Source organism: Dufourea novaeangliae, unplaced genomic scaffold, assembly GCF_001272555.1.
Source record: "Dufourea novaeangliae isolate 0120121106 unplaced genomic scaffold, ASM127255v1 scaffold133, whole genome shotgun sequence".
Classification (NCBI taxonomy): domain Eukaryota; kingdom Metazoa; phylum Arthropoda; class Insecta; order Hymenoptera; family Halictidae; genus Dufourea; species Dufourea novaeangliae.
Window position 1 is genome coordinate 1,120,079 of NW_015374011.1, and position 26,994 is coordinate 1,147,072.

At 44.9% G+C, this 26,994-nt stretch overlaps 1 protein-coding gene across 1 annotated transcript; it reads right to left on the reverse strand.

The window, feature by feature from the left end:
- Nucleotides 1-105: 105 nt before the first annotated feature.
- Nucleotides 106-25,018, reverse strand: LOC107188567 (BMP and activin membrane-bound inhibitor homolog). The gene is made up of 3 exons (XM_015576875.1): nt 24,582-25,018; nt 1,341-1,613; nt 106-935 (listed from the first exon to the last, which is right to left on the reverse strand). Exons 1-3 carry the CDS (start codon nt 24,727-24,729, stop codon nt 682-684), a joined length of 675 nt encoding a protein of 224 aa, XP_015432361.1. The 5' UTR covers nt 24,730-25,018; the 3' UTR covers nt 106-681.
- Nucleotides 25,019-26,994: the final 1,976 nt, after the last annotated feature.

Here is a 26,994-nt window from a genome sequence, read left to right on the forward strand (position 1 = left end):
ATTACTGTATGAGAAGTACATGGTCGTCTACCAGGATAATGAATTTCTCGGAAGATACCCTACGCGATCGAAAGCAAAATAAAAAAAAAAGACACAAGACTTCAGACTTTCATTGTTCTTCGTTCGTTCGTGTTGCTTCTTCGAGGGGCAGGAAGAACAACGGTTTCCTCTTTATTGCTAGATTATAACGATCCCGTGGCATGGATTCGAGAGGTTCGACGAAATTGTGGAACCGCCGGATTACATTACAGCGTTTGTTCGCCGCCTAAGTAAACGGTGTGTACTCATCTAATACGATAGAAAATACATAATCTATTTACAATGCTACAATATTAAGGCGATATCATGCGTTTCATTGTATTCCGTTATCGAGTCATGGTACAATGGGTCCTCTTCAGTCGGGCCTCTCTCTCTTTCTCATTCACTCATCAAACCTGACACTCTGCCACGACGTATAGGGATCGCGTCGATCGATGCACAACACGCAGTGTTATTAATTTACAGCAGTCGCATGTATTTTTTTTGTTCTTTTGTTTTCTTTTTTTTTTTTCACAAAATTCACAGCCAAGTGGAGCCATCAGTGAGCCCGCTAGCTTCCTATATAGTCTTACTATACGTCTATCCGCTAGAACACTTTTTCTTTTCTTAGAACGTCTTTGGATCGCTGAAGGAAAGGGTCGTTCAGACGAGAGGCACTTTCGGTGGTCCTAATAACGGTGGCCCGTTGTCGGGCATCCGATGCGGTCCGAGTTTGTCGTTCTGCGTCGGTACTGGCTGAAGCAATCGAATCGCTAGGCTGGCCAGTATCAGTAGAACGATCAGACCGCAAATCGGTACCGCGATCGTGGCAGTCTTGAACCAGCCGTCCGTTGACTGACCCCCGTGATTGATCGGCTGCAACGGGCCGAGGAAAGGTCGCTGGTCACCGACCAACACTGGAACAATAAACGAGAGAGTCCTTCGGTAACGCCGCCGGTACAATATTATGCTTGGTATAAATCATGCAAAACGGGGTTCGGTTATTCATAAATTCGCGCAACCTTCAACTTTCACTATTGTTTCAAAACGATGGCTCGAGGAGTTCGTAGAAGCGGTGTATGAAATAAATATAACAAGGGAATAAATCTGAATAATCGAATCAAACGCGGTTGGGCTCCGTTAAAGTATCAAGAAGGGGGAAGAACGCTCTTTATTTTTCGCCGCAATTGTGTGTCTGCTAAATGAAAGGCGAATTAAAACGAGGCATAAGAAAAATCTTCGGTCGATTGACGGAGGTTGCGTGGAATTTCAGCCTGTAGGTATAATTTTAATGATCCCGCAAACGAGACCGTTCGTTCAACCTTGAAGAGTCTTGTTCAGCCTGTTTCTCATGGCTGGACTATCAACGTGGTTGCAGAGATCCTGCTCGCAACAGAGGTATCCCGTGGGACATTGCCGCTCTTTGAAGCTTTCGTCGAGACAACCGCTGTATGCGTTGTGCTCCGCTCTTAATAACGATGGATTCGTGTTGGATGGTAGCTCGGTGAAGCAGCCTCTGCCGCGGCACATGTATCCTTGCGGCACGCATTCCGGTTGATTACAGTAACACCTCACCTCTCGGACATTCGGCGAATCTGAAAGCAGAGAAAAGCAATCGAAATTAATTAATTTTCATTATATCTTATTGAAATTAATCGACACGGAACAGACACTATAAAATATAAATTCTACAGTGTGATGTGTGTGTGTGACTCTGCGAGACCGCATGTATGTACTTGCTTATCGGCGTAACGAAGTCAAGCAAGGGCATCGAGTTCATAAAGCGACAGGAAAATAAAATGAGATGCAACATTAAATAGCTTATCGGCTGTTCGTGTATGCACGAGGATCAACGCTATATAATATTCATCGAAAAATAAAAAAGAAGAAGCAATCTTCAACGATACATTCCAAATCCTCAACAAGAACTAGAGCACCCCGCGATGTCAGAGAGTTCCTTTCCAAACTGGAATTACTACCGATATCACGATAACGCGAAATAAGACATCGCTCTGTGGATCGTATACGTACTCGTATTTTCTGATAGTCGCGGTGGTCATCGGTGATAAATGATTCATGCTGATTAATGATGCAATATCACGGGTGGTCCGTGTACGAGTGTATTCGTCCCCGTTGCAACTCGTCCTCGTTGTACTATCTCGAATATAATAAGATTCGATCATCGAAATTATACAGAGATTGGAGGGAGGGGAATACGCGGTCGCATTCCCCGCTAATTGATTACAACTCATCTTTATTTATATGCCCCCGGTCTCGATAAGACCGTTCTCGAGGATGTGCAATATAATTCCACGAACGGTCGGCATTTTCGCGTTTCAGCATCCTAAGCACAAAACCGCGCGTCGATCGTTGGCGGGCCGCCCCTAATGAGTAGCCCGACTGAAAGTCATAAAAGATTATACCCTGCTCGTCGCAACAGGTATACACACAGGCCTCTAGCTTTCATTTACCTGTCCCCACCCCCTCCAGGATACCGAACCTTTTCTCGAGGAAGATACGCGAAAGCTGCTGGGTAAACGAATTGCTCGGTATGACGACGGGTGAACTCCCGTCGTTCAGTTTACCAAACAGATTTCTCGAAATAAAATGACAAACGTCCGAGGGCCGAAAAATGTTTTGTATAAAAAGAAAACGCGTTCGAGATCGGTTGCTCGGAGGGAATTCAACCAGAGGGTCTGGACGGAATCCACCACGAGAGGAGAAACACGCCCGATACACCAGGGACCCCGTGTGCTTGACGTAGCGTAAATATACATTACAACGAACGGAGTAGAGAGTTCTCTCTCCGCAGTGTGTTAATGAGGGCCCCGCACGAAATAAACAAAGAGACATGGAGCAGTTCGCGGTGACTAACCATCGTGGCCCCGCTTGTTTATTATGATAATGCGAAGCCATCTTTATCCAATCGCGGTCATCGGAATAATTTATTTCGCTGTGCACGGGCTACCGCAGAACTCGAACTGCAGGAACTTCTATTCAAACGCAACGAAATTATAAAGTGGCAATACGCTCTTTCATTCGATCGAAACTGGATCCATCGAATGTGTTCTCCGGTACCTATCGTGAACACGATTTGTTCTTTGTTCTTATATCTTTTGAATCGCCAGGAGGTATTTAAGCACCACCACGGTGGACGAGAAAAGAAATTAAAAATTGAACAAAGAACCTCCCGCGACGATTAAACGCGGTACCAGTTGTTTATTATGGTAATGCGAAGCCATCTTTATCCGCGACTCTGGTCTGTCTCTAGAACCTTCCCCCTTCACCTCTCCCCTATTAAACGACCCTTTCTCTCTCTTTTTCTCTCGACAGAACCTTCTTACATTCTCCTCTTTCTCCTCGGACTTCTTGCTAATAAGCCTCCAGCGGCAGCCTTCCTTCTCCCTCCCCCCCTTGTCCCACCCCCTTCTCGTCTTGTGCACCCTCGATTTCTCTCTCTTCGATGCACACGTCTATCTCTCTTTCTCCCCCCTCGTTCTCTCTGTCTCTGGTCGACGAAGAGGCCGGCTCATCGGGGAATAAAAAACGCTAAAACAGCCGAGTCACAAAAGAAAGATTAAAGTGGAGAGAATATATGGAGAGAGGCATGCGGCTCTCGTTGTGTGCGCATCGTTGCTGCTGCTCAGTTGGCGGGCTCTCACGAGCCCTTCTGAACGAAAGAGAGGACACGAGAAAAAGATAGACCCATAAGAGAATTTTTAAGAAAAATTTCTTCATTGCTCCCGACAGATTACTTAAAATTTCACAAAGTAACCTTCGATCGATCCTTTCGCGTTAATGAAAAATTCCAGTCGCTGAACACCAACGATTCTTCGTGATCTTTACAACCTTTCTCTCTCTCTTCCTTTTTGGATGTAACATAATTGAAATAGACGTGTCCCGTTATTACACGATAGGCAGTATCGAAAAATTTCTCCAAAAGGAATTCGTCTCGTGGTGGCTAGACCACGCGTTGTAGAGGAGACCCAAATGGCGGAGGGGGGCACTAGCAGGAGGAAGAGAGAAACAAAAGAGGATCGCCGGAGAAGGGCCTCGTGTGCGTTTTAAAATAAAAAAAGGGAAAAAAGGGGAAGCAGCGGGAGGTCGAGAAGGCCCGGGCAAAAGAGAGATACGGCCGACATGCCTGGAGCCGAAGAAGACCCGTCCGAAAACAAACAGACTGCTTCGCGGGGTCGTTCGTTATGCGTCCGTGGCATATTAATTATTTCTCGACGGCCCCCCTCTCCCCTTCCTCTTTCTCTCTCTCCGCCTCGACCATATCGCTGGTATTTCGTCCTTTTACATTTTTTCCACCGGTTACCGAACGATTACATGTTCGTGGAGCATATGAATCGACGGTTCTGAGAGATCCATCGGCTTCGTTGTGTTCCATTATCTTAAAAGACCTCTTTAACTTGGAAAACACAGTAAAATGATGATTTCAAGAAAGTTTAATACTATTTATGTGCTTTTATTAACGTAGGAAAGCTTGTAGAGTGGATTTCAAAATTCTGTACCATTTTAATTTTTAGATATTACTATTTGAAATTTTTAATCTGCATAAACTTCTGCAGTGTAGTCATTATAATGTGTATGTATCTCCCTGAACTATACACAAATTCCGCGAATTACTCGAATTTCCCCTCAGAACGGCGATCCATCGGTTCGCTTTTCATAACGATGTGATGCTCGATTTATGTAAATGGGTGTGCGCGTGTAGCGGGGCTGGTGGAAGACTGAGAGAGAAAGACCTAACCGAGGGATAGAGGAAAAAAGGAAATAAAAGTATCGATGCTGCTGGCAAAAAAGTTAGACAGGCCTGAAACGCTTGACGAACGTCCCCCACCGTCGTCGACGTCCATCTATGTTTGCGTGTGTGTTTCATGCTCGTAAAGCTGTCCCCGATTTCTTCGGGCACGATCGGCGAATTCTCCGTACCCGTATCGCCTTGATAAAAGCATTGTCGCGCCGTATACATACGCGAAACACGCTTTCGACGAGGCTTAACCTTTAACATACTGACGTTAGATACATGGTATACATACAACTCCGTACGAGAGACATCGGATATATCTAACGAGATACACGTGCTGTTGCTTGTAGCTCACCGATAAGCTTGTTTATTTGTCAAACCGAGACGCAAGAGAGAAGGGTTCATTCGACTCGTCACTTATCTGGGATTAAATATTCATGTATGTATGTAGCCGTAGTAGCTCAAACACCCTCCCTTTTATAATTAACTAATTAATCGAATTTCTTCCGATTGTCTTGTTTACGGCTGATAAAACTCTCCACGAATTATCTGGAATTATCCTTCCTTGACGATACTCAATCGTTTCGTTTCAATGTATGTACAGTCGTTTATTGCATCTTTTGGGGCTGTAGGGGGCTAAATTTTCAGGAATGATGCGATAAACCTACCTTCTTTGCTGGGCGACAGAGTAGGCAAATTCATTATCTAAATAAAAAATTTCGTCATTTTTAATCATTTAAACGTGGAAATTTCAGTTTTTATAATAAGATGATACTTCTTAAACGAGTCGGCGAACGAGGGGCGAAAAAATAGATTTGTGAGGTGTTAAACGCTTCGCAGTGCGCCGTGAAAGTCCTGAAGCGGTCTCGAGTTCCAAACTCTCATGGATCCTTTACTGTACCATTCGAAAGAAATGGTACCCGACGAAGAAATACATGCAACCGAGGGGCGTACCTAAGATACAATAAACTAGCCTACATTAAACGAATGTCTGCTTGTAATTAATGTGTTTCGTGGATACGCGAAGTTTGCCTACGAAGTCGGTCGCAGTCTTGCGTGCGTCGTTGCGCAAAAAGAAAAGAGAATCGATACGCTGGTCGTCGGTAACGAGTCGCTAAAAGCACGCGCGCGGCTCCAAAAGGGTTACGGATTCGTTTATCTGCCACGAGGTCTCGAGCAACATGCCCGAGGATAGAAAGCCGTGCTCGACGGAAACTTGATTTGAACGAGGCCCGTTGTATATGCAATTAGAAGAGCGACGACCCGTGTATATATATATATATATATATACGTACATATATAAACGAGGGGGACCTACGTTGTGGCCGAGAGCACAGTGTACCTACACCATCGTCGGGGATGATGAAACTAATGAGTTTCTCTCGGTTCCCTCAAGTGTATCTGTAATGCACGTACATTGCGTAACAAGCGTTCCCTGAGGCCTGTGCAACAGCGCATTTATTTAAATCGCGAGAATTTTATTTTGTCTCAAGAAAGAAGAGGGGATGAGGAAGAGAGAACGATGGTGACACTGCAGGGTGGTACATCGCTAATGGCATTTACCGCCGGCCAATTACTAGAGGCCGAGCTGAATGTCGATAGCGTTCAATATCGGATTTTCTAATTAATAGGGACGACGCTGAACGCGTTATGTAATGGCAATTAGCGGTCGAGCACGTACATCGAGCAGCGACGATTATCAAACCCATTCGTTTTAGCGTCTGAATATCGTCGCCTGTGAGTTTATTTCCCTTTGCAGATGATATTAACATAGGACATGACGCGTGATTTCGCTTTTATTTTGGAGGGAAAAGGGCATACTATCGATTAAATTTCGCAAGCGTCTTTCATTTTTCAATTGTACACGTGACACACCGTGTATCAGGTCGAAATCGGTTCCCCGTTGCGATCCAAGAGAAAGTTTTCGACGATGTCGCGCGCACGTTTAATTGTTCATTCCGTTGGTGGCGTCACGGAGGGCAATTGTAAAACACCAGAGCGACGACTATCTTAATTTCTGATTAGTAACATCCACCGTTCTAAATTGCCGCAATTAGTATTCCGCCGGGACGGAAAGAGCGCGTTGGTGGCCGAGTGTGTCGCGCAAACGGTGAACATTGAATTTCACGGGAGTCACACCGTCGATGAACGACCGAGAGTGTTCGTTTCTGCCACGATGGAAAAAGAAAGTCGTTAAGATCGTGGAAAGAAACGTTCCGTGAGACAACGATCGAGGATTACGATACCACGGAGATTACGAACACTCTTCGGGGGCCTGCTTTCGCGCACGCAAGACGAATTGATGATAGAGGGGGAGCAGTTTGTCTAATCGTTTGGCGAGCTTTCGAACAACCTCGACGGCAGCAGGTCGTTCGACCTGTTGAGCAAACGATTGTCCTCTGATAATGGGGATAGATGTTGTTTCGGTTCTACTAGGATCCTCGTTCCACGGTCCAGTGGATCCTTCTGAGTCGTTGAACTGAAACCAGGCCTCTGGCGTGACCCGATTAACCCTTCTAATGATGAATCGCACCCGGAACGAACAGCCAGAAGGATCCCTGTGTAAACAACACAGACACTGGGACTATATATGTTCGTTAGAATTCAGATGATACAGGATCGAAGGAAACCTCCGTGTGGATTGAACCGGTATCTATTAGAACTCGTAACCTTATACACTGGCGATGCAGAGCACATTTTATCCCCAGCGTACAGTGGCTATTGGCTTAAATCACGCGAATCGTTTGCCCGCAAACAACGACCCATTTGCTACCGTGATGATGCAAGGCTGCGGGACACGCGATCGGGATCTGAAACGAATCGAGCGATCCCTGGTACATTAAGGTAGGCGGCGTGAATTATAAACGTTCCCTTGAGAAGCAAAGAAAAAAAAAAATAGAAAGGGTTACCCGAAACGAGTCACACATCTCCTACGGGCCACCGCGGGACACCTGTTCGCTGGCCACTGGGTCCCGCGAGTAGTGGGGCTATGAACCTGCGGAGTTATGCGAAAAAACAAAAAAGCCTCTGGGACCTGGGACGGTTTCCTCATCGACGCCGAAAGGAGTGGCCCCTGGACGAAGAAGAGGTGGACGATGAAGAGAGGTGAACGACGAAGGGAGGTGGAGCACGGAGGAAGGAAGAAGAGAGAAAACAGAAGACGGGACCGGTCCATCGGGGAGTTCCTCTGAAAGATTCGTGAGAAACTTTCATCGAGCGTGCCGCTGTTCACGGTATTCGAATATACGCGGGGTCGTCGGATCGATGCGCAAGGAAGGGTTAAGCGGTGATCCGCGATGATTTGGAGGATTTAGATACTGAAGAAATTTATCGGATCTTTTTTCTACGAATACCTCCATCGATCCAGGAAATATATAATTCTTGTGGTAACAGCTAGGATTCCACGATCATGTTTTTTTTCTCTAAGCTATCTTTTGCTCTATAAGCTCACTTTTGCTCTATAAGCTCACTTTTGGAACATGAAAAACTAGACAGGTTAGTAATCGACAGGTGGATAGCAGAGAGTAGTAAGTTAATTGGCTCGTTAAATTCGATGCGGATATAAATTCTTTTCTGGAGGATACTTTACGATGAATATATACACCGGCTCTGATCCACTCGAAACGGAGACGTGGATACGATAAAAGCTGTGACTAATGATCCCCCATTAAACGGGACCGGATACCGCAACGAAGTTTCGTCGATTCTTCATTGACTCGCGAACGAAATAGACGGCCCCGTGTCCTCGCTCCAGGAGGTCTAAGATAGGTTTTATTGCGGCCCACGGTGTATGTATTTCGGCCTCTCTTGGACGTTGCTTTCGGTTTATCAAGGTACGCGTCGCTTGGATATGGCAGCGTTATATATAATCGTGAAAGACAACAGTGTGCATCCGTTTAATGGGCGGCCAGGCTTCCTCCCGTTCTCCTTTTTAAGGAGGATGACTGGTCAAGAACAAGGCACCGATTAAACTTCTCTCGAGAATTCCCGTCGTGAAAAAAAGAAGGTATTCCTTATAGACCCTTTTTTCCCTCTCTTTCTTTCCGTTGTATCGAGAACAGAAATTAATAAAATTCCTTACAAAGCATTTTCGTAGTCGAATGTGTCACGGTGACCGTCTATTTAATCCGGACATTTTCTCATTCGACTACGAATTTCACTAGAACGCGTATTTAACGAAATCCATTTCCGACCGTAAACGTATTTTTGTCCAGTAGATACCAGAATGTATGCACGCGCGTAAAACCCATAAAATACGAAGCAGTATGGCGGGTTAAAGCAATTTCTACGGTGGACGCAACGATGCAAAGCGTTTCGCCGAACGGACGACAAGTGCACCCGCATAATGGCCGGTTTTTCTCCCTTCCTCCTTTCTCGGGCCGGATCGCTGGTCAGAAGCCCCGGGCACAATAAAACTTTTGCTCTTCTTTGTGCCCGGGGAGAGAAAGAGTCCTTTGCCTCTTCGAGAAGGGAGCCCGAACCGGATTCCGGCTGCGGAAACGAAGAAGGACCACTTAAGCTCTTTATTGACGGTGACACGAGCCGAATCAATTTCACTTGGGCTTGATTTCTCAGGTGACGCAACGTAACGGTGAATAAAGCTTCTTACGGAACTGCTTCCGTGATGATCGTATTAATTTTATATTTCCAAGATTACTCGACATTCCATCGCTAGGAAGATGTTTCTTGGGCCGAAAGAATATTGAAAATTGCTCGAGATCGAATTCTATGCTTATATCTCACGTGGTTGGCGAGAAACGCTGAAGGAAATTTGAATTACGCCGATTTTATGCTCCTGTTGTTTCCAAAACTTCCGACGTTTTTCGAAAACTCCCGTAAAATCCCCTCGATATTAGCTCGTAAAAGGTTACGAGGTTTCTTACGTATAAAAGAGCAAAAGAATCGATAAAAGTGCGAAGTAATTGTCGAATCGGTTGCGCACCGGTTATCTGAACGCTCGCGTCGCTGGGTATCTAATCGTGAACTACCGGCAGAGACTCGTTATTCTACCTTCGAGTTGAGAAGGTAAGTCACACCATAGATAAATCTGTATCATTGTGACGCGACGGTTTAAATCACCATTGTAAATCAACGGATACGATCTTCGAGCATGACGGAAGCCCTTTTGTACGCTGGATTACCGCGATCGGTTGCTGGAGTCAATTAAATAAAGAGAAAGTCGGCGATTTCATTCCCTGCCATCGATGGCTACTAATTTTATCGCTTGTATCTCAGACGGCGATCGAAGAAATTTATAGCTTGGCGGGAACGTACGATGAATCGTGAGTCAACAAATACCTGCGTATTGCAATAAAATCGAGACAAAGTGTACATAGACCGCGAAATGTCAGCGAATCAAATGCCAGGATATAAAATAAGGCTGTAGTTCTTGCGTGAAAAATAAAAGGTCCAACATGATATAGATTCTATGGTTATCGATATCCATAGAAACAACATTTTCAAACTGTCCGGACGACCCATAAAACCGTATCCATCCTGAAACATTTCCAAGAGAAGGTTACAGCCCACGACAGCTCTGGTAACCGATACCCTAAGCCAGGAAATTGTCCTCGGTCAAGGGTATATATATCCCTCTCTCTTCGGGCTTTCGGCTAATTTTCGTTTCACAAAGGACCATACCCAGTACGAAGCCCAGTATTTGCGTTGGGACCTGTAACTATCATCCCCGAGTTACCCGACCATTAAAGAGAAGACCAGGCCCCGCAGACAACGCGGCGAACCGGGCAGAGGTCGGGGTGGTGGTTGTCCGCGGGGTGGCAATTAGCAAGAACAATAGGGACTTCGAGGCCCTTATTTCTGGGAAGTAGGAGGGTCCCTCTGGGTCCTGCCATTCCAGAGGCTCTCCCCAGGTATACATGTATTTTAGAACTATCCATCGGACTGATGCGCCCCCCCGTGTGCGTGGGGCCCTTGTGTGTGTGTCTTGGTATAGGCGGGTAAGGCCTTGGCATTTTCGGCGCTAGAAGGCAGGTTGTTCCTGATGCTCTGTCTCTCGAGATAGTCGGCGAACCAGTGATTAGCCCTACTTAACTCGGTTGCGTGGACGCGGCGCGGGCATCGTCGAGTAAAAGGCATCCTCATCAATTATATGCAATTGCCAAATTGCTCCAAATTACACGCGTGTGGACCGCGGACCTTTTATGATAATACTTGGTCGTTTTTGCTGTCGATCGGGCATAAGGGGGCCTACCTTTGATTATCGCTGGCTCCGGCGCTTGGGTTTCGAGTAACGAATCGCCACGGAGTAATAATTGAGGTGAAATGAAACTGGTCGGATCGGTGGAGAAACGCAAAATTGGGATGAAGATAAAGGGGGATCGGACATTCAGAAAAGTGTGGCTACCTGGACGAACATGTTGTTCGTTATGCAGACGAAACACCATGTTTCGTTTTGTAGGAAGCACGGAGGGAACAACAACAGAACGGAACGTCAAGAGTTATACAGAATGTTTTTACGTGACGAAGACGAAATATAAGATTTTTTATATTAAAGCAAATCAAAGGTGTAAGAACTTTGTATATGTAGAAATGGTTAACATTGTATTAAGTCTAATATGAACTTAATATTATTTCTACACTATTGTATTAAAAATTAAACGGCTTAGAACAAAATAATTTTTAGTAGGATTGAAAAATTTGGACTTAAAACAATGGACTTAATACAGTCTAGCTCTGAGGTCTAGACTTGGTGTTTCGTCTACGGTTAACAGATTTCTGCGAGAAATCGTAAAAGGAAACCGTGGTGGCTGTTATCGTGTCACGACGACCGGGTGAATTGAGGAGCTTTACGGCTCGTTGCTGGGGAGCCGGTCAAAGTAAACTCTCCTCGATAGCTTGTCACGCCTCGCGGAATATATACATGTCCCCTCGGGTCTTTGTTCTTCGCTAGTGTGCAGAGCTAAAGTACAATCGTGAATCGGCGACGATATAATGTACCTATATGCTCTTTGAGTGCCGTTGTCTGTGCAAATAACCAGAGCTTCGCTTGTGCAAACTAGCCTCGTCGATTGTAACTTAGTCGTTTATTAATCTCGCGATGGATCTTGGAAGGCAAAGCTGTTCACCTGAGATTTTAACGATCGCGTCCTCGAGGTATCTGCGACCGCCAACAGGAAGGTCATCCTAATTTTCGTTCGTCGAAGCGTTCCTCCGATGATTTACTCCGGGAACAAAGAGTCTACCCATCGGCCACCCTGAAGGAAGTGCAGCTCGATCGTTCGGAACAGGTCTTCCTCCCTTTGTGAGCCAAGGGAAGTGAAACCTTTCTCTCTCGGATTTCAAGCTTCCATTCTTTACCGGTCCCCCAGACCGGTCGTCGAGCATCTACAGTTACGCTAACATGATCCGCAGGTGAACGAAGTCAATTAGGCAGCCATCGTGCAAAAAGAACCCGGGAATAAGGTGTTCTGGTATTCGTGATCTCTTACGAGGTATACAGAGTGGACCACGAAACGCACTTTCCATTTACAGTGTTTCACTTGTTTTTGGGGATGCAAAAAAAATGTAGGGGTGTTGGTGGAAAAAGTTATTGGTGGTAAATGTTATTTGGTTGGAAGGGGTAATTCAACAATTTTTCTCAAGGTCATATTTTTTCGAATTTTTGTAGGTGGTTTTTTTTAAATAGGACTACATATTTTTATCATCGTTGCGTAATAATTGAGGTCAATACCAATCCAAAGACCTTCATTTGACCTAGAGTACGCAAATCCATAAATGTAAGGAAGTAAATTTAAGTAATTTTGTTAAAATAATTTTCCTGAACATCAAAAGTGAGTGAAATATTTAAGCTGCTCACGTTTCGTGGTCCACCTAGTATATAGGTATAATTCGTTTAACCATTACCAGGGAATTTACCTCCATATTTGTCGCGTCGGCTAATTACAGGTATATCGCAGTCTAATCAACAGACTTCGTTCGCGTTTACGTTGTAATAAACTCCCCGTTTCTTTTCCATTCGCGATCTGGGCGTGTGTTCAGGGAACCGTATCACGGGGACCTCGGGCGAGACTCGCAATCAATCGGAACAATCGGGAAACGTTGCGAGAAACCAGGCAAATTGCCGCTTACGTATGGCGTCTAATTGTGCCAGTAGCTCGTAAACACGTGATTTAAACACACGTATCACCTATCCAGTGGCTGTCTCGATACTTAAAGTGTGACTCTACCAAGTGAAAGTGTTTTCTAAAACATACAAGAGAAGACTTCTCTATCCTTCAGGCAAAAGCAATCGTAATAAGTCTAGCAATCGTACACCTGATTGATATAATCGAGCGGCGTTTTTCTTCGTAGATCGAAAAGGTGCTCGTTACGAATAAGGAACCGCGAGAAACAAGGCTAATCACCGTGGTGCGCAAAAAAGAAATCAACCACGGTTCGCCTATCGTCATAATTTTCCGTTCTACCTGGCCACGGTTTCCTAACGTTACAAGTCCTCCTGGCAATTTGTTTCGCGCGGCACGTATGTTAGACTGTTACGTGCGTGTACGCGCGGCTCTCTTCCCCGCTGGAACCCTGGCGCTGATTTTTCAAAGCCTCTTCTGCTTTTTCCCCTTCGCCACGGTTGCTACACTGCCGTGTCCAGGTGAATACACGACGAGCCGTGTGTTTCCGTGAATCCTGTAGAACCTTGGATGAACCACACGAGCCGCAGACCAGTAAAGGCTGCATTAGAATTGGATAGAAAGTTCCTCGTAAGAGTTTATACTTCATCCCCACAACTGGGGTAAAAAATAGATTTGTGAGCTGTTGAAACGATTCGCGGTGCACCGTAAAAGTTTCGAGGCGATCCCGAGTTTCAGACTCTTATAGAGCCATTACTGTATTTCCCTCGAAAATGCACGGGGATAGCTGTTGAACAATTTGTCGGTTGACAATCAACAAGATAACAGATTTTCATGAGTTAACGTTTACAAGAAACGTTCAATTAAGCTCCATTGTTGTCCCGTTTGCTCGTGGTTCCATTGACACGCAGAGAGGGGAACCTAGTTTCCGTGTGTCGCGTGACAATCCACCCGTGCGTGATCTTCCGGCTTCATTCACGCTGTTTTTTGTGTGTCACGCAATGTCCTCCATTTTTTCTCCTTTTTTTTTTTACAAGACACGATAACAGCGTCATCGAGACTGACAAATTTGATCGAGGTAATTGATACGTGTTCCGATCGAGCCACTTTCGAATGAGAGAACATTACAGGGAATACCCAAGGCTGGAATTATTTGTCACCGCGACGGGGTAAAGGGTAACGATACAGGTGATCGTTTGCTGTGTCTGCACTTTAATATGAAGTATAATATACGGTTGCCATTTACCTACGTTGTGGAAATGGATCCGTTTTGTATTCACACTTATGAACACAGCTAGGCTCGAGCAGGCAGGTGTATTTATAGAAACGTCTCCTTGGAATCGTTGACATTGATTCCGCAAATCTGTCACGCTGTCGACTATATATAGAGTCTCATTGTAATTACAACGGGGTAGGAATGTACTATTAAGCATAGCTAATGCATAGGAGCTCGTTCGAGCCTATGCAAAAAACTATCGCCACGACGGCGTGACTTAATGGTCGCGTACCGTGATAATTGCTCAATCTCACTCGGTTTATTCTTGCGATTATGCAAACGGCGACTCCTGACTCCGGTGGAACTACCATGATCGCGGTAATTTCGAGCAATCTAGTGGAAATCGGAAGACATCGTGTGTTTCGCTTGAAATTAAATCGAACGGAGGAATATAATGTTCGAACGAATTTCGGGTTCCTCGAACACGTTAGTTCGAACCGGTCCCATCAAAGGTTTCGCGAAGTAATGCCGGCCGTGGCCGTGTAATTTCTGTAATTACAAAAGCAGACCTCTTGCTTAATTCGAATAATTACCCGGTAAAACAGATCCAACGTGTTCCGATCGTATCGCGGCGAATGTTTCCACCGAGCGACCGCCATTTTCTTTTTGCTATTATCCTCGATTACTATCAACTGGGTCCGAGAGTAAATGCGTTAATTAAGAAATATAGAAGATCCTTAAATAAGACCCCTTCCGATGGGGATGAACTTAATTGGAGCGATTTTATCCACATAAATCTTTCATTAAATCCTACCGATTTGTCATTTCAATGAACGTCGAACGACTGTAAAATTAATCGGAAATATTCTATTGGTAAATTGATCGATAAACAGAATATTATCAACTGGTGTTCATTGAGGAAACACTTGGCATTCTCGAGTCGGTCTTTAACACGATGCAACCACCGGTATACACGCTTAGACAGCTGAAAGAGGGCAAACCGCAGAGTGAACAGGCGAGGAAATTGTAGCCACGAGCTACGCGCGCCAGACCGCCCTCCATCGGCCGTAATTTGGCAGCAAATCACTCGTGAAAAGGAAATAGCGATCGTGCGTGCACGATAAAAAGAATTCACCAACGTTCTTGCCCGGCGACAAAAACAGTTTCGCCGTTCAGGCTTGCTCAACCGCTTGCACGCGTCGCAGCTGCACTTCGAATGTCGTTATTTCGTACTCTAATTACAGCACCTTCGTACAACGTACGAATATCGGCGAACAAAACACGTTGCAACTGAGACTAATCGGGCAAGTGAACGATTGGGCCTTAAGTCGGAGGTATCCGCAGAGAAGAATCAGAAATCCAGGACATATACAGAGAGAATCTTTATCGAAATTCTCGAATACATATTTTGCTGAGTGAAAACTTTGAGCAATTAGCCCGAGAAAGGTTCCCTGACAATCTGTCTTAACTAAATAATTTATTTTCATTTTTGGATTATTTTGTTTCTAATTTAATTGCACGCATCGATACCGATAATATCGATATTTTATTCCCGATATACATGTACATCGATCAATTCAAATGTATCGCCATTACTATCGTTCGCTCACCGGTGCAATCATAAACGTACCAGACGTCCGTAAAAAGGACTTCATACCGAAGGAGGAAACTTGAAGCGGAGCTAATTGATCGGGAATGAGCGTGCCGTGTTAATGCCTATTATCTTTAGTGTCGGTGGTAGAGAACACGTGATTTCGATGCTACTGCGGTGATCCTGGCCGAGTGAGAGATTTCGATCCATCTGCAACACAGTGGCATTATATATCCGGCAATGGAAATGATGACCGGTTTTGCCTCAGCCCGAGAACACGTTGATTCGCGGTTCCTCGAAGGGCGTACAGTGGCTGAGTCTACACATCGTTTCTTCGATTTGTTTTAGGTCAAGTGGCTCGAGGCACACGTATGCATCGGGACACGAGAGTGCACCGGGGTTTACATTTCTATTCATTGCCAATATTAAATACGAAACACACGTGTCTAACTAAATACATGTATCTATCGTCGTTTACTTTGAGTCAGACGTTTGAATAAGTCGGCGTTATCTCGTATAAACGATACACGGCCCCGTCCGTTGGGAACAAATATGTTCCTCGTGACTCTTTTTCAAAATTTAATTTAATTTAATTCTTACGGGTAAAAATCCTATTTTATAATATGCGATTGAAAACGTTCCGGCACACAGATACAACAAATGATCAAATAAGATTGAGGTGAGAGTTAAGATTGACAGGTTTCACGCCCCCAGCCCCCAGTGGTGGGGATAACGTCTGGACAATAATCGTGTAGAACAAGCCAGACGATAATCGAGAAAATCAAATAAGATTGAGGTGAGAGTTAAGATTGACAAGTTTCACGCCCCCAGCCCCTAGTGGTGGGGATAACGTCTGGACAATAATCGTGTAGAACAAGCCAGACGATAATCGAGAGGAGTCTGTATGTAAGTGGTCTAGTACAGGGGCCAGTAAACTCGTCTTCATTGAAAAAGAAAATAAAACCAATGAAAGCAATTTTTTGTGTGATTTTTTTTCATTTAATAAACATATAATTAATATTATAACTTGTTATAATATTACTTTAAATTTTCCTTATTCGTAAAAATATATTTATGGCTCTCGAATAGTATTTAAATTATTAAGATGGACAGGTTTGGCTTTTCCGTCTGAAAAGTCTGCCGACCCCTGTTCTAGTATATCGAGTGGATAAAAAGTGACGATCAAACCGATCCCTAGCGGGTCTGATTACGCCTTGTAATTGTTCATACGACGCGTGATAGAGATTCGAAAAGATTAGAACGGTTCTCGACCCTCGAACAATCGTTTCCCGCGACTTTGTAGTACCTGCTAGTTTCAGTCACGATGATTAGATAGGCAAAAGTACGGAGAAGCCAATGAACGGAGTCCGCGCGCAAGAACCGGCGAAGCTCGTCATTTGAATTCGACGCATCTTCGGTTGCAGTGGACACAGATGCATGCCGCATGCGTGCGTGCGTGCCTGCACGCGGCATCATGGCGCATACGAAGCACCGAATTAACATAACGTCCACGAGCGAGTGAGGGAGCCAGCGAACGAGCCTCTCCGACTATTCCCCGTCCTATTCGAATGCTACGAATATAGCTTGCCACTGATTGATAGTCGATACTAAATAGCAATGGCGAAACGAACGAACGAACCAGGAGGCCCGGTTATATGTGGCTCGCGGCGTTCCTCGTCGTATCGGTTCCGATATTATCCAACCGGCGCGGTGTGCGTCGCGTCTTGCATTTTCGATCGTTCGATCCGAAGATTATGACTTCTTAGGCGCCACCAACGCGACCTAGGCGGCCTCGATCATGTACAGTAAATCATCGATGAGTGTTTGAAGGCTTTTTAGCACTGACAAGGAGTGGTCCCCAGGTGAAAGCTGACATTTTAATGACGTTTAGTACAGTGATAGAGCTTGGAATTCTGAAACCAATGATATTTGTTTCAGTCGTGTATGGCAAATACTTTGTGAAATATTTAATGTTCTATAACTGTACAGTAAATCATGGATGAGTGTTCGGAAGCTCCTCTAAACTAAGTGTTCAGCTGTCATCCCCACCACTGGTTCTACAGGGACCCCCCAAATGGGGATGGCGTCTGAACACTCAGTGTCGAGGAGCCTCCGAGCACTCATCGATAATTTCCTATATTGATTCGCGTTGAGTTACAGTTTCTGGCTCGAAAATTTACAAACTCGTACTAGTATCAGCTCGTTGTCTCGATCGAGAACAAGCAATCATTCAATCGTCGCAAAAAGGGCGAAAGGAAAAGCAGTGTCGCGTAATAGGGTCGCTGCGTGGTTTTGCAGAAGGTTGAAGACTTCCGGTATGGTCCTGGTTCTAGGTATAATTTACACGAAATTACGTCATCGGAACGGTCCATTATCGACAATTCCGGAATAATACCCAGGAAAACAGGAAGGGATTAATGGAACTTAAGTGTCCCGCCCAAGGCTTGTGTCAGGCTTATCTGTACCGCGGCGGATTGATACGTAGACAGTGACTCGCGGCACGGTACGCCTTGCATTTATGATGAGACAAACGACGGAATTATGGCCGTTTGGCGCCATCGATGACACGAAAGGAAAAGAAAAAATAAACAAAGGATACAGTACTCGTTATGTGAGCGATGCCTGGCGAAGTTCAGCCACGCCTGGCGGATGCATTATGATAGAATTTCAGCGCAGAAGGACGCCGCAATTATAAGCAATGATTGATAGTTTTTTTCATTGCATACATCTTCATACATTCGATCCCGCGGGTTTCGTCGTGATTATTGAAATGGCACGCGATTTCGTGTGGGTTTCTCATAGGCCGTACACTCCGATGCGCGTTGCGTGCCGTTCCAAACACTTGTGGCATGTGCATGTGCGTCTCGGAGGATCGGCGTTGTCAGTGGTGCACTAGCTACCGTTGTTGAATTACAACAAGTTCGATTGTACGGGACAAGCGTTCCAAGTAACCGAGTTATATTTGTCCCTCGAGTCCTTATTTTTCTGTTTTTTTTTTCGCGTACGTAGCACGCGGTCCGACTATGAAATCATTGTCGTTGAAACGAGACATATTATCACTGTAGCCTCATTGTCTAGGGGACACCCTTCTAAGCTTTCCATTTCGTGACGATCCAATGGTATTTAATTTTATTTAGAATAAATTTCAATTTTTGAAGATTTATGTATTTCCCTCCCCCAACCTGTTTTCAATCAAGGTGGTCGTAGAAGGTTTGATAACCCCAGGTCCCAAAAATCTTAATCCAAGCCTGCAGGGAACAGGGAACACCCCGTATCGTACTCGCTGAAATTGTTTGTATACGATCGAATCCGTATTTGCTTTTAAGAGCCTTGTATGTTTTATGCATGTTACGCGGCCAAAGTGCTTGCTTGACGTTCGAAGATTTTCATTCGGGATAAGAGATTCGAACAGCATCGGGAATGGAGAGGATATACATAGACACAGGCGTACGGACGTGGAATCGCGAGGTGTAATCGGAAAAGTGAACGCCCAGTGGCCATTCTGGAACGACTGCTTCTCAATCTGGCGAAAGTAATCTCAGCGGCTTGTCCCTCCATCCGTGATTTCGGATATACGACGTCGGGGCCGCTTTGATTAATGCTCTCCTATACTTAATTAATAATGGAGCAGCGGACCGGATCAGGAAAAAAGCGTGTAAGTTCATGAGTTATCGCCCGCTCGTAAATATACCTGCCCGCGAAATAAAACTTTCTCCTCTCCGTTGACGTTCGGCGGATTTATGGATGCAGTAACTGCAATGGACGCCGCTCCCAATTAATCGATCGTTATTTTTAACGCAAATCGACGTAAATTAATCGTAATCGCGAAACCTTCTGCGTAATCGGACTTGTCGATAGGGGATAGAAGGAGTCTTCTGAAGAAAACATAATGATCGTACGAATAAATAATGATCCCTATTAGTTCTACCAACAAGTCGTCCAATATTTCTTGATGAAAGTAGAATTCATTTTTATGGAAATCAAGTATCTGTACTGTTTCATTTATACTCGCAATGATTTCCCGACATTTTACGCCCTTTTAGAAAATCATTTCAGTATCTACCCCAAAATTCCGATTGTTTTGAAATAGGAAGCCATTAAATTTTAATTCTAATAGTTTTTAGACATTCACTCAAAGTGATACTCTGCATCAAAGTTGGGCAAAATGCAATCTAAGTACAAAATCTAAATTGCAATTCGATTGCAATCATTTTTGTAAATTTAGTATAATTAATTCCAATATAATTTTAATTGTAATTGTCTTGCAATTACATGCTAATTGTGATTTGGTTTTTGTAATTAGTCTACATTTTGCCCAACTCTGCCCTGCGTCCACTGTACGAAGGTTAAGGGTAGACGATGCTCCCAACAAAAGGCGTGAATTCTCATCGTTCCTGCCCTTTACCTCAAATCGAAATGAGATCACCCACACGCGTCTCGAGGGACCAGCAAACGCAACTCACGGAGGCGTCTGTGTATATGTACAAAGAGCAACACGTCGCGTGTACGCGCAAGACAAAGAGGCGTAAACTCGTCACGCACGCATGCACATTCGTGTGGTCGACAGGCGCCACCGTGCCGGTTCACGTGAAACACCGGCTGCACTCGCGTGTGCGTGGATGCGTTACGTTTGTCGGCGTCGACGGCGGTGGGGCGCGGATGAGCTCGCATTTTTCGACGCGGTGTCAGAACAGAGGCCTGTATATATGTGTATGTGTGTGTATACATAATGTTTCTCTCGATTTTACGGTGGGAACCTTTGCTCCAGAACATTTACGACGACCCAATTCTTTTTTTTTTTTAACGACGTCCCGTTTCATCCCCTATGAAACGAGCCGTCCGAGGGCATTTTCTCATCGTTTAAAAGTATTATTTATCGCTGTTGAGACTCTCGTGATAACGTCCACTAAGCGTTTCTTACCAGGGACGAATTAAGATTTTTCGTGGCTCAGGAGTATCGAACCTTCGAGAGCCCCTTGGTTGAAGATACATAAAAGTTCAAAAATTAAAATTTATCCTAAATAAAATTAAATAGCATTTAATCTTAATGAATACTTGATTATGACCAACAATGCTTCGTTATATTCTACCAACTTTGATCCGATTTGTTTCTACATTTCATTCAATTACATATTGTAGGGCTATAGCCCAACCCCATAATCAAGGGCTGTTTCCTATTCGTCGTTGGCCTCAGACAGGATTTCGGCGGGCTTTCGTGCGAGAACTGACAATCTTCGCGTCGCGTGAACCGAAAACGAATGACTCATAACGTGAAATCGACGTCGACGGTCTATAAATATGCAGCCCGGCGTGCACGTACCGATCGAGAAAATATCGCAATTCCGTAACTTGTTTGCGCCGGGAACCCAGATAAGAGACTGGAACCTCGGCTCGCGGGCATTACGTAATAGTTTTAATGAACCTTTGGAAAATACAATGCCAGGGGCTTGCGCAAAACCCGTCGCGATCGCTTGAGCCTCGGGTTTTTCGATCGAGGGAGGAGAATCGTTTACCTGGGACGTCTGCCGATTCGGGAAACAATCTTACGAATCAACATAAAGAATGGCTTTAATAAAAAGTCTCATCGTTAGACGGATAACGAACTCGGAATGGTACATGTGAAATACGGACACATTGGTGAATAGAAGACACTATACAGTAATGTCTCGATAAGTGCGACGAACTCGGGTCCGCTTCGGAGAATTCCTGGCAAGTGAGCCGATATATCGACTTTCCATTTGTAATATAATTTAAACACATGCAATGACATTTTATTTTTATAAACCAAGGTTATATAGTACTAAATACATTTCACAATGAAATAAAAAGAAGGTAAATTAATAGGAATAAGGAAAAGAGGCTATTAAATAGTATACAACTACCTGGACCAAACACGATCGAGACTAACCGATACCGGGAATCGCAGGAGGAAAACTTTGTAATCTCGACTATATAGGACGGAAATTCTGCGAGGCTGTTTTTCCTCGAACGGTAAGATTGACGTGCTCGTTGATAAACGGTCGGATTCGTCGGATACGTTGGATTAACGGCTTCTTGACGATCGTCGAGGATTGAGCCGGGTGGCGACGATAGAAAGAGGTGGGGGAGTGGGCATTTTTTTTTTTTACTCTGTGAACGAAGAATGTGATGTGCCGCAGCTCCCGTCCGAGAAACTATAACGCCCAGTGGAAATGGTTCCGTGAATTGAACCGCGGACGTCTCCCCATTTACACAGAATTCGTGCGTTGCCCGTGTAAACTCTGTGTGGGCGAGCAGAGAATTCTGGAAGAAGGTCCACGAAACGAATCGAATAGAACAAAATTGTCTCTCCCCCTCGTAGATTAATTTTCGCAAGTTTCATTGGAATTGTTGAAATTTGATAGAATGAATCAAGAATTGATTTTAATAGGCACTTCAATTAAAAGTAATGAAAATAAATCATTTACCCAAGCGGATACAATGACTCACACATTTACAATCAGGTGTCAAAATTTGTATGCAATTTATATTTACATATTTCCCTTATGATAACGTTTAGCTTCCTTCTGTAATCAATTTTTTTTAATTTCGAAATGAAATTCGCATTTTGGTAAATAATCTCGTCAAATATAGGTGACAGCTGTTCGTGAGCAAACCTGTGAATCACTGTATTTACCAAGGCAGATTCTCAGGTAACAGCGTCGAAAAGAAATCGACCAATCGCAAACTTTATGGAAACTTCACGATTGGTCTATTTTCCTTACGACCTACCTGATTGTATCGAAATTTCGTTATTTATGGATTGAGTATCGATACTGGAATATATCATCACATTAAATATCTTTACAAAATATGGATATTCGAATTAAAAGTATCAATATTCAAAGTATCGATACTGTACCACTAGCTAGGATCCAATGGGCGGAAGAACTCGCGGTGGCATACTTGTGAACCGAAGACCAACGGCAGCAGACAAGCGTGTCGGAAGGTACTACCTATCGTGCACATAGGCATTATATTATGTACTCCGCTATCCGCGCGCCTAGCTGGCGCCCGACGCATACTTTATCGTCTTTCTAAACTCGGTATCGTGCGAACGGCAAAATTTAAATATTTATTATTTCGCAACCGTGCGCACGAGTGGCGTCGGCGTCGGCGTGTTTGACCGGAATTCGGAGGCTATCCGAGCCCGGTTTCGTTTGTCCCGGGTGGCTGAGATCCCGCGGGAACGTCGTGTGCTCCAGGTGGCGCCAATCGTGGACGTAAATCTATCGATCGATCCGTGAATCATTCGGAACCCCGTGGGTCCGACGATTCGTAAGCAAAACTGTTCCATTTCCCCACCCCTTCTGTCGTGGATGATTTTATCGTTCCCACCGTCGAGGTCGCGACGTAACCGACTCAATTTCTAGCGCCCGACTTTCTTCGTCCAAAAAACCCCCCGAAAATCGTCTTTCCCTTATTCTCGAAAGAAAATCAAACAGCGATACGCGTCTGTCGCAGATGCCTCAAGGAAGCACCGATGTATCGTGGCCGTTTTATACTCGGTTAATCGACGAATACTCACGTGCATCGATAAAACGTTTAAATTGCACGCGTCCTTAATTGCACCGAGAGCTCCACAGCAGCCGGCGTTCTTCGCGGCAAAAACCGGCAGACGAGTTAAAACACGTCGCCGCTGTCTATTTTTTTTTCTTCTTCTTCTTCTTCTTCCCTTCCCTCTTTCTTTCTACTCTTTCGTTTCGTTCCGGCGAACGTACAATTTTGCAATTACCGTGGCTGCGCCGTGTGACGTGGCCGCGTGTGTCTGCATCTGCTTCTTATCTGGCATTCTTTATTTTTCATCGGTCGCGGAACACTCGACGCAGGCCTGCGTACGAGGACTGAGATCCGGAAACTTTTATCGTTCTCTGTCATTCGCCTCGTTAACCGATTCTTACCCCCGATCGCATCGGTAGGGTAGGAGGAACAGCCGACGTAAACTTGAAAGCGAATCGTGCGCTCCTTTATTAAATCCCGGCGAAACGATCTAAAATTCGCCACGCGAGATATAATACAATCTGAACGATTACGATCGCGAGATGTTTTGTGTTTTTTTTTTCTTTTTCTTTTTGCAAGCGTGTGATCGTCTTTCGGAGCGGAACCGTGGTTCCCCACGCGAATCGGGTCGCGATGGAAAAGGCCAAGTCAATTAATCCAGTTCGGTGACTTGGGTGATCTTAATTTAGAGGGCGAGACGTCTACCGACTTTTATCGCCTTGGCGTCAAAGTCGAACGGAGAGCCACAGTACATAAAATCTGCGTAAAAGTTTTCTCTTTTCGATATTACTTCTATACATTCAGAAGATTTCTAAATAGAGAGCCATAGTACTAGTATATGAAATCTACGTAAAAGTTTTCTATGCTTTCTATGTAATTTCTAAATAAAGAGTACAAGTATATAAAATATGCATGAAAGTTTTCTATGCTTTCGATATAACTTGTAGACCGCGATCTCTAAAAATAACGCCCCACGAAGTTTAATTACTGCGCGCCGATACCGCTACGAATAATTCGAATTAATAACGGACGAATGCGATACGCCTGAAGGAAGAATGTTGCACCACGTATAATAGACGATTTTCTTAACGAGAAATATTTCCAGACAACGAAGGTCATGTCTAACAGTAAAACAATGGAGCTTCAGGAGAAAACACCACATAACCAAGATATACTAAAACGTATAAGACAGTATATATCTATATTGCGAATTTGTACGATTTCTACAGCTTGGCGACGATCAAGCAAATATATCAGTTTTCGTCATTGGTCTCGATCGCGTATACCACCGCCACCCACGTGGCCTCGTTCACGCTGCTCGTTTCGTGCGGCGCGAGCAACCAGAGGCACTATCGCCTCACCCCGACTTTCCCATGAAATCATGCGCTGAAAATGTAACGTTACCATTGTCATCGGATTTTCCCTCGTTATCTGCGAGCACCTCGTAGTCACCCGAGTCGAGATCCACGGAAGCACCGACAACGACGGCCGCAGACAGACTCGACACCATCGTAGCAAAAGTCAACAACAGGTCCCGCGACAACATTTTCATCGATCGAAAAATAATAATCCACACACGCACACTTGTCCCGGTTATCGAGTTGGTTCACGTTCTTTCTTGTACTGTGTATTTTATATGTCTTCGACCAGGATGATCAACGAGAACCGCTATTAAACCCCATCGATCATCGGTTTCTTTTTTTTCTTTTTTTCTTTTTGTAATCGAACTTCCGAACCGGTCACGATCTGTATGTCCTTCTTCTGGTGGTTGTTGAAAGATTCATAACGAATCTCACGCCACGTGAAAAACGACCGAAAAACTTGGTAATATCGACGGACTATGAGCGGAGTGGAAAGGAACGACCGATCCCTTCGATGGTCGACGCTTGACTGACTGACTCACATCGGTCTCTCGAAAAGCAAACGGCAGACCGTGCAGCCGGCGACTCCACTGCGGCTGGCGCGCACCAGGGGCACCCGGCGAAGAGAACACACTCGCTGGATAGTTTTTAAACGAGTCCCGCCTCCGGCTGCGATAGTGTGTGCGCCCCTTGTCGGTGAACCACGCACCGTGAACGCCGTACAATACGCACGTTCAACAACTGCCGTTAATCGGCGATCTAGCTGACGCTAGTTTCGAGGCAGAACCGCTAATTATTTCAACGATATCGAGTCGATTCCTTTTTTTTTCTTTCGGAGGTAATTCCATCTGGATAATAATTTATTCAGTGGTCGGACAGTCCTGAAGAATTATAAGAAAAATAAGTAGTCTTGATTACGAGAAACGAGACATGAATGAAAATCAGGTGAAACGAATCGATGGAAGTGATTGGAGTAGCTTTAGGAAGGATACATAGAAACAGTGCTCTACATATATTCAAGAATGTTCTCAGCACCGTAGGGAAAATAGGGGTGACCATTTTGACGAACCGTTAAGATTTATAGCTGTGAAATACAGTGAAATTCCCTTCAGTGTTTCATCTGTGGATCGACGAATAGATGATGAAAATGCATTCGGTTTGGATTCGTCAGATCGTCCGACACTCCATAGACATCACTACTTCATAAACCTGCGAATTGGGCAATCCATATCTACCCTTGAATCTATCGAAGAAAAAAAAAGAATCATCAAAACCATAGAAAATTCATGGGACCAGTATACACGAGCTACCAAACACTGGTGTCTGGTCTATGGATAGTACCATGCGACCTAAACAACATTTGGTGCCCATAAGTGAACCCCACTGGTGCTTTGAGCCGATCCACGGCGCAATCCACAAAGATTCGTCGAACGGTCCTTACGAGTCGTTCGGCGGTGCATCATCATCGATCTTCATAGATCGTCATCGAACCAATTCGATCGGTTAGGAGGATCAAGAGCACACATGGCCTGTGCCACTTACGTTAATGGCAGCCACTGTACCAGAACGTAGTATGCGGGCAGGCCGGTGTACATACTTGTGTGTTGGTAAAAGGTTGAGTGGTGCGGATCGACGCCGGGAAATGGGCGGTCGCTGAGGGAAACGAGGGACAGAGAGAAGGGAAACAGTGGCGCCTGAGCCCCGAGGCAGAGACGCCACGATGTGTCAGTGTGTGGGTGAGAGTCTGTGTGGCCCAACTCACTTACAAACACACACTTTCGTCGTTTTACTTGGCATTACGCGCGCCCGCGCACGGGCACGCTTCGTGCCTCCTGAACGGAAGAAGAGAAACGATGTAAAGAGCGCGGGGCAGCTTGCTTCTGGTTGTGTAGATCGTCGGAGACCTCCTCTACTGGCCAGTCTCCTTTTTAGCGTTTGTCGTGCGCTGTGTCGTCTCGCCAGCCACTTCTTTTCACTTCCTCGCGAATGAACGTAGATACTACTCGTAGTCTTATGCAGACCTTTAATCGCATCAATGACGATTTACCGTACGGAGCCTTTGTGAGGGATTCGTTGGGCTGTAGGAAAATCCTGCCGAATTTGGACCATCGCTGAGTGGTCGAGAATCGAAATTTAGCAACTCAAAGGGTCAAAACAATTGCTTTTATCTTCCAGAAAATGAGCGTCAACTTGTCAGTAACCATGGAAGATTTGTCCAATGCGTTATTGTTCTCCTCAGATCCACTCGTACCATCAGTCTCAATCAGAAAAAACATCATAGAAATATTGATGGTAGTAGGTTCGCAGGATTGTTTACCGATATAATAGGACCGTGAACACGTTCCGAAAGGGAACAAGATAAATCGTCACCCTTTGTCCCGATAATCGGTTTCCCCATTCAGCCACCAGGCCCCGCATTATACATACGCGTGGCTCTCGTTGGGCCCCGTTTTCAC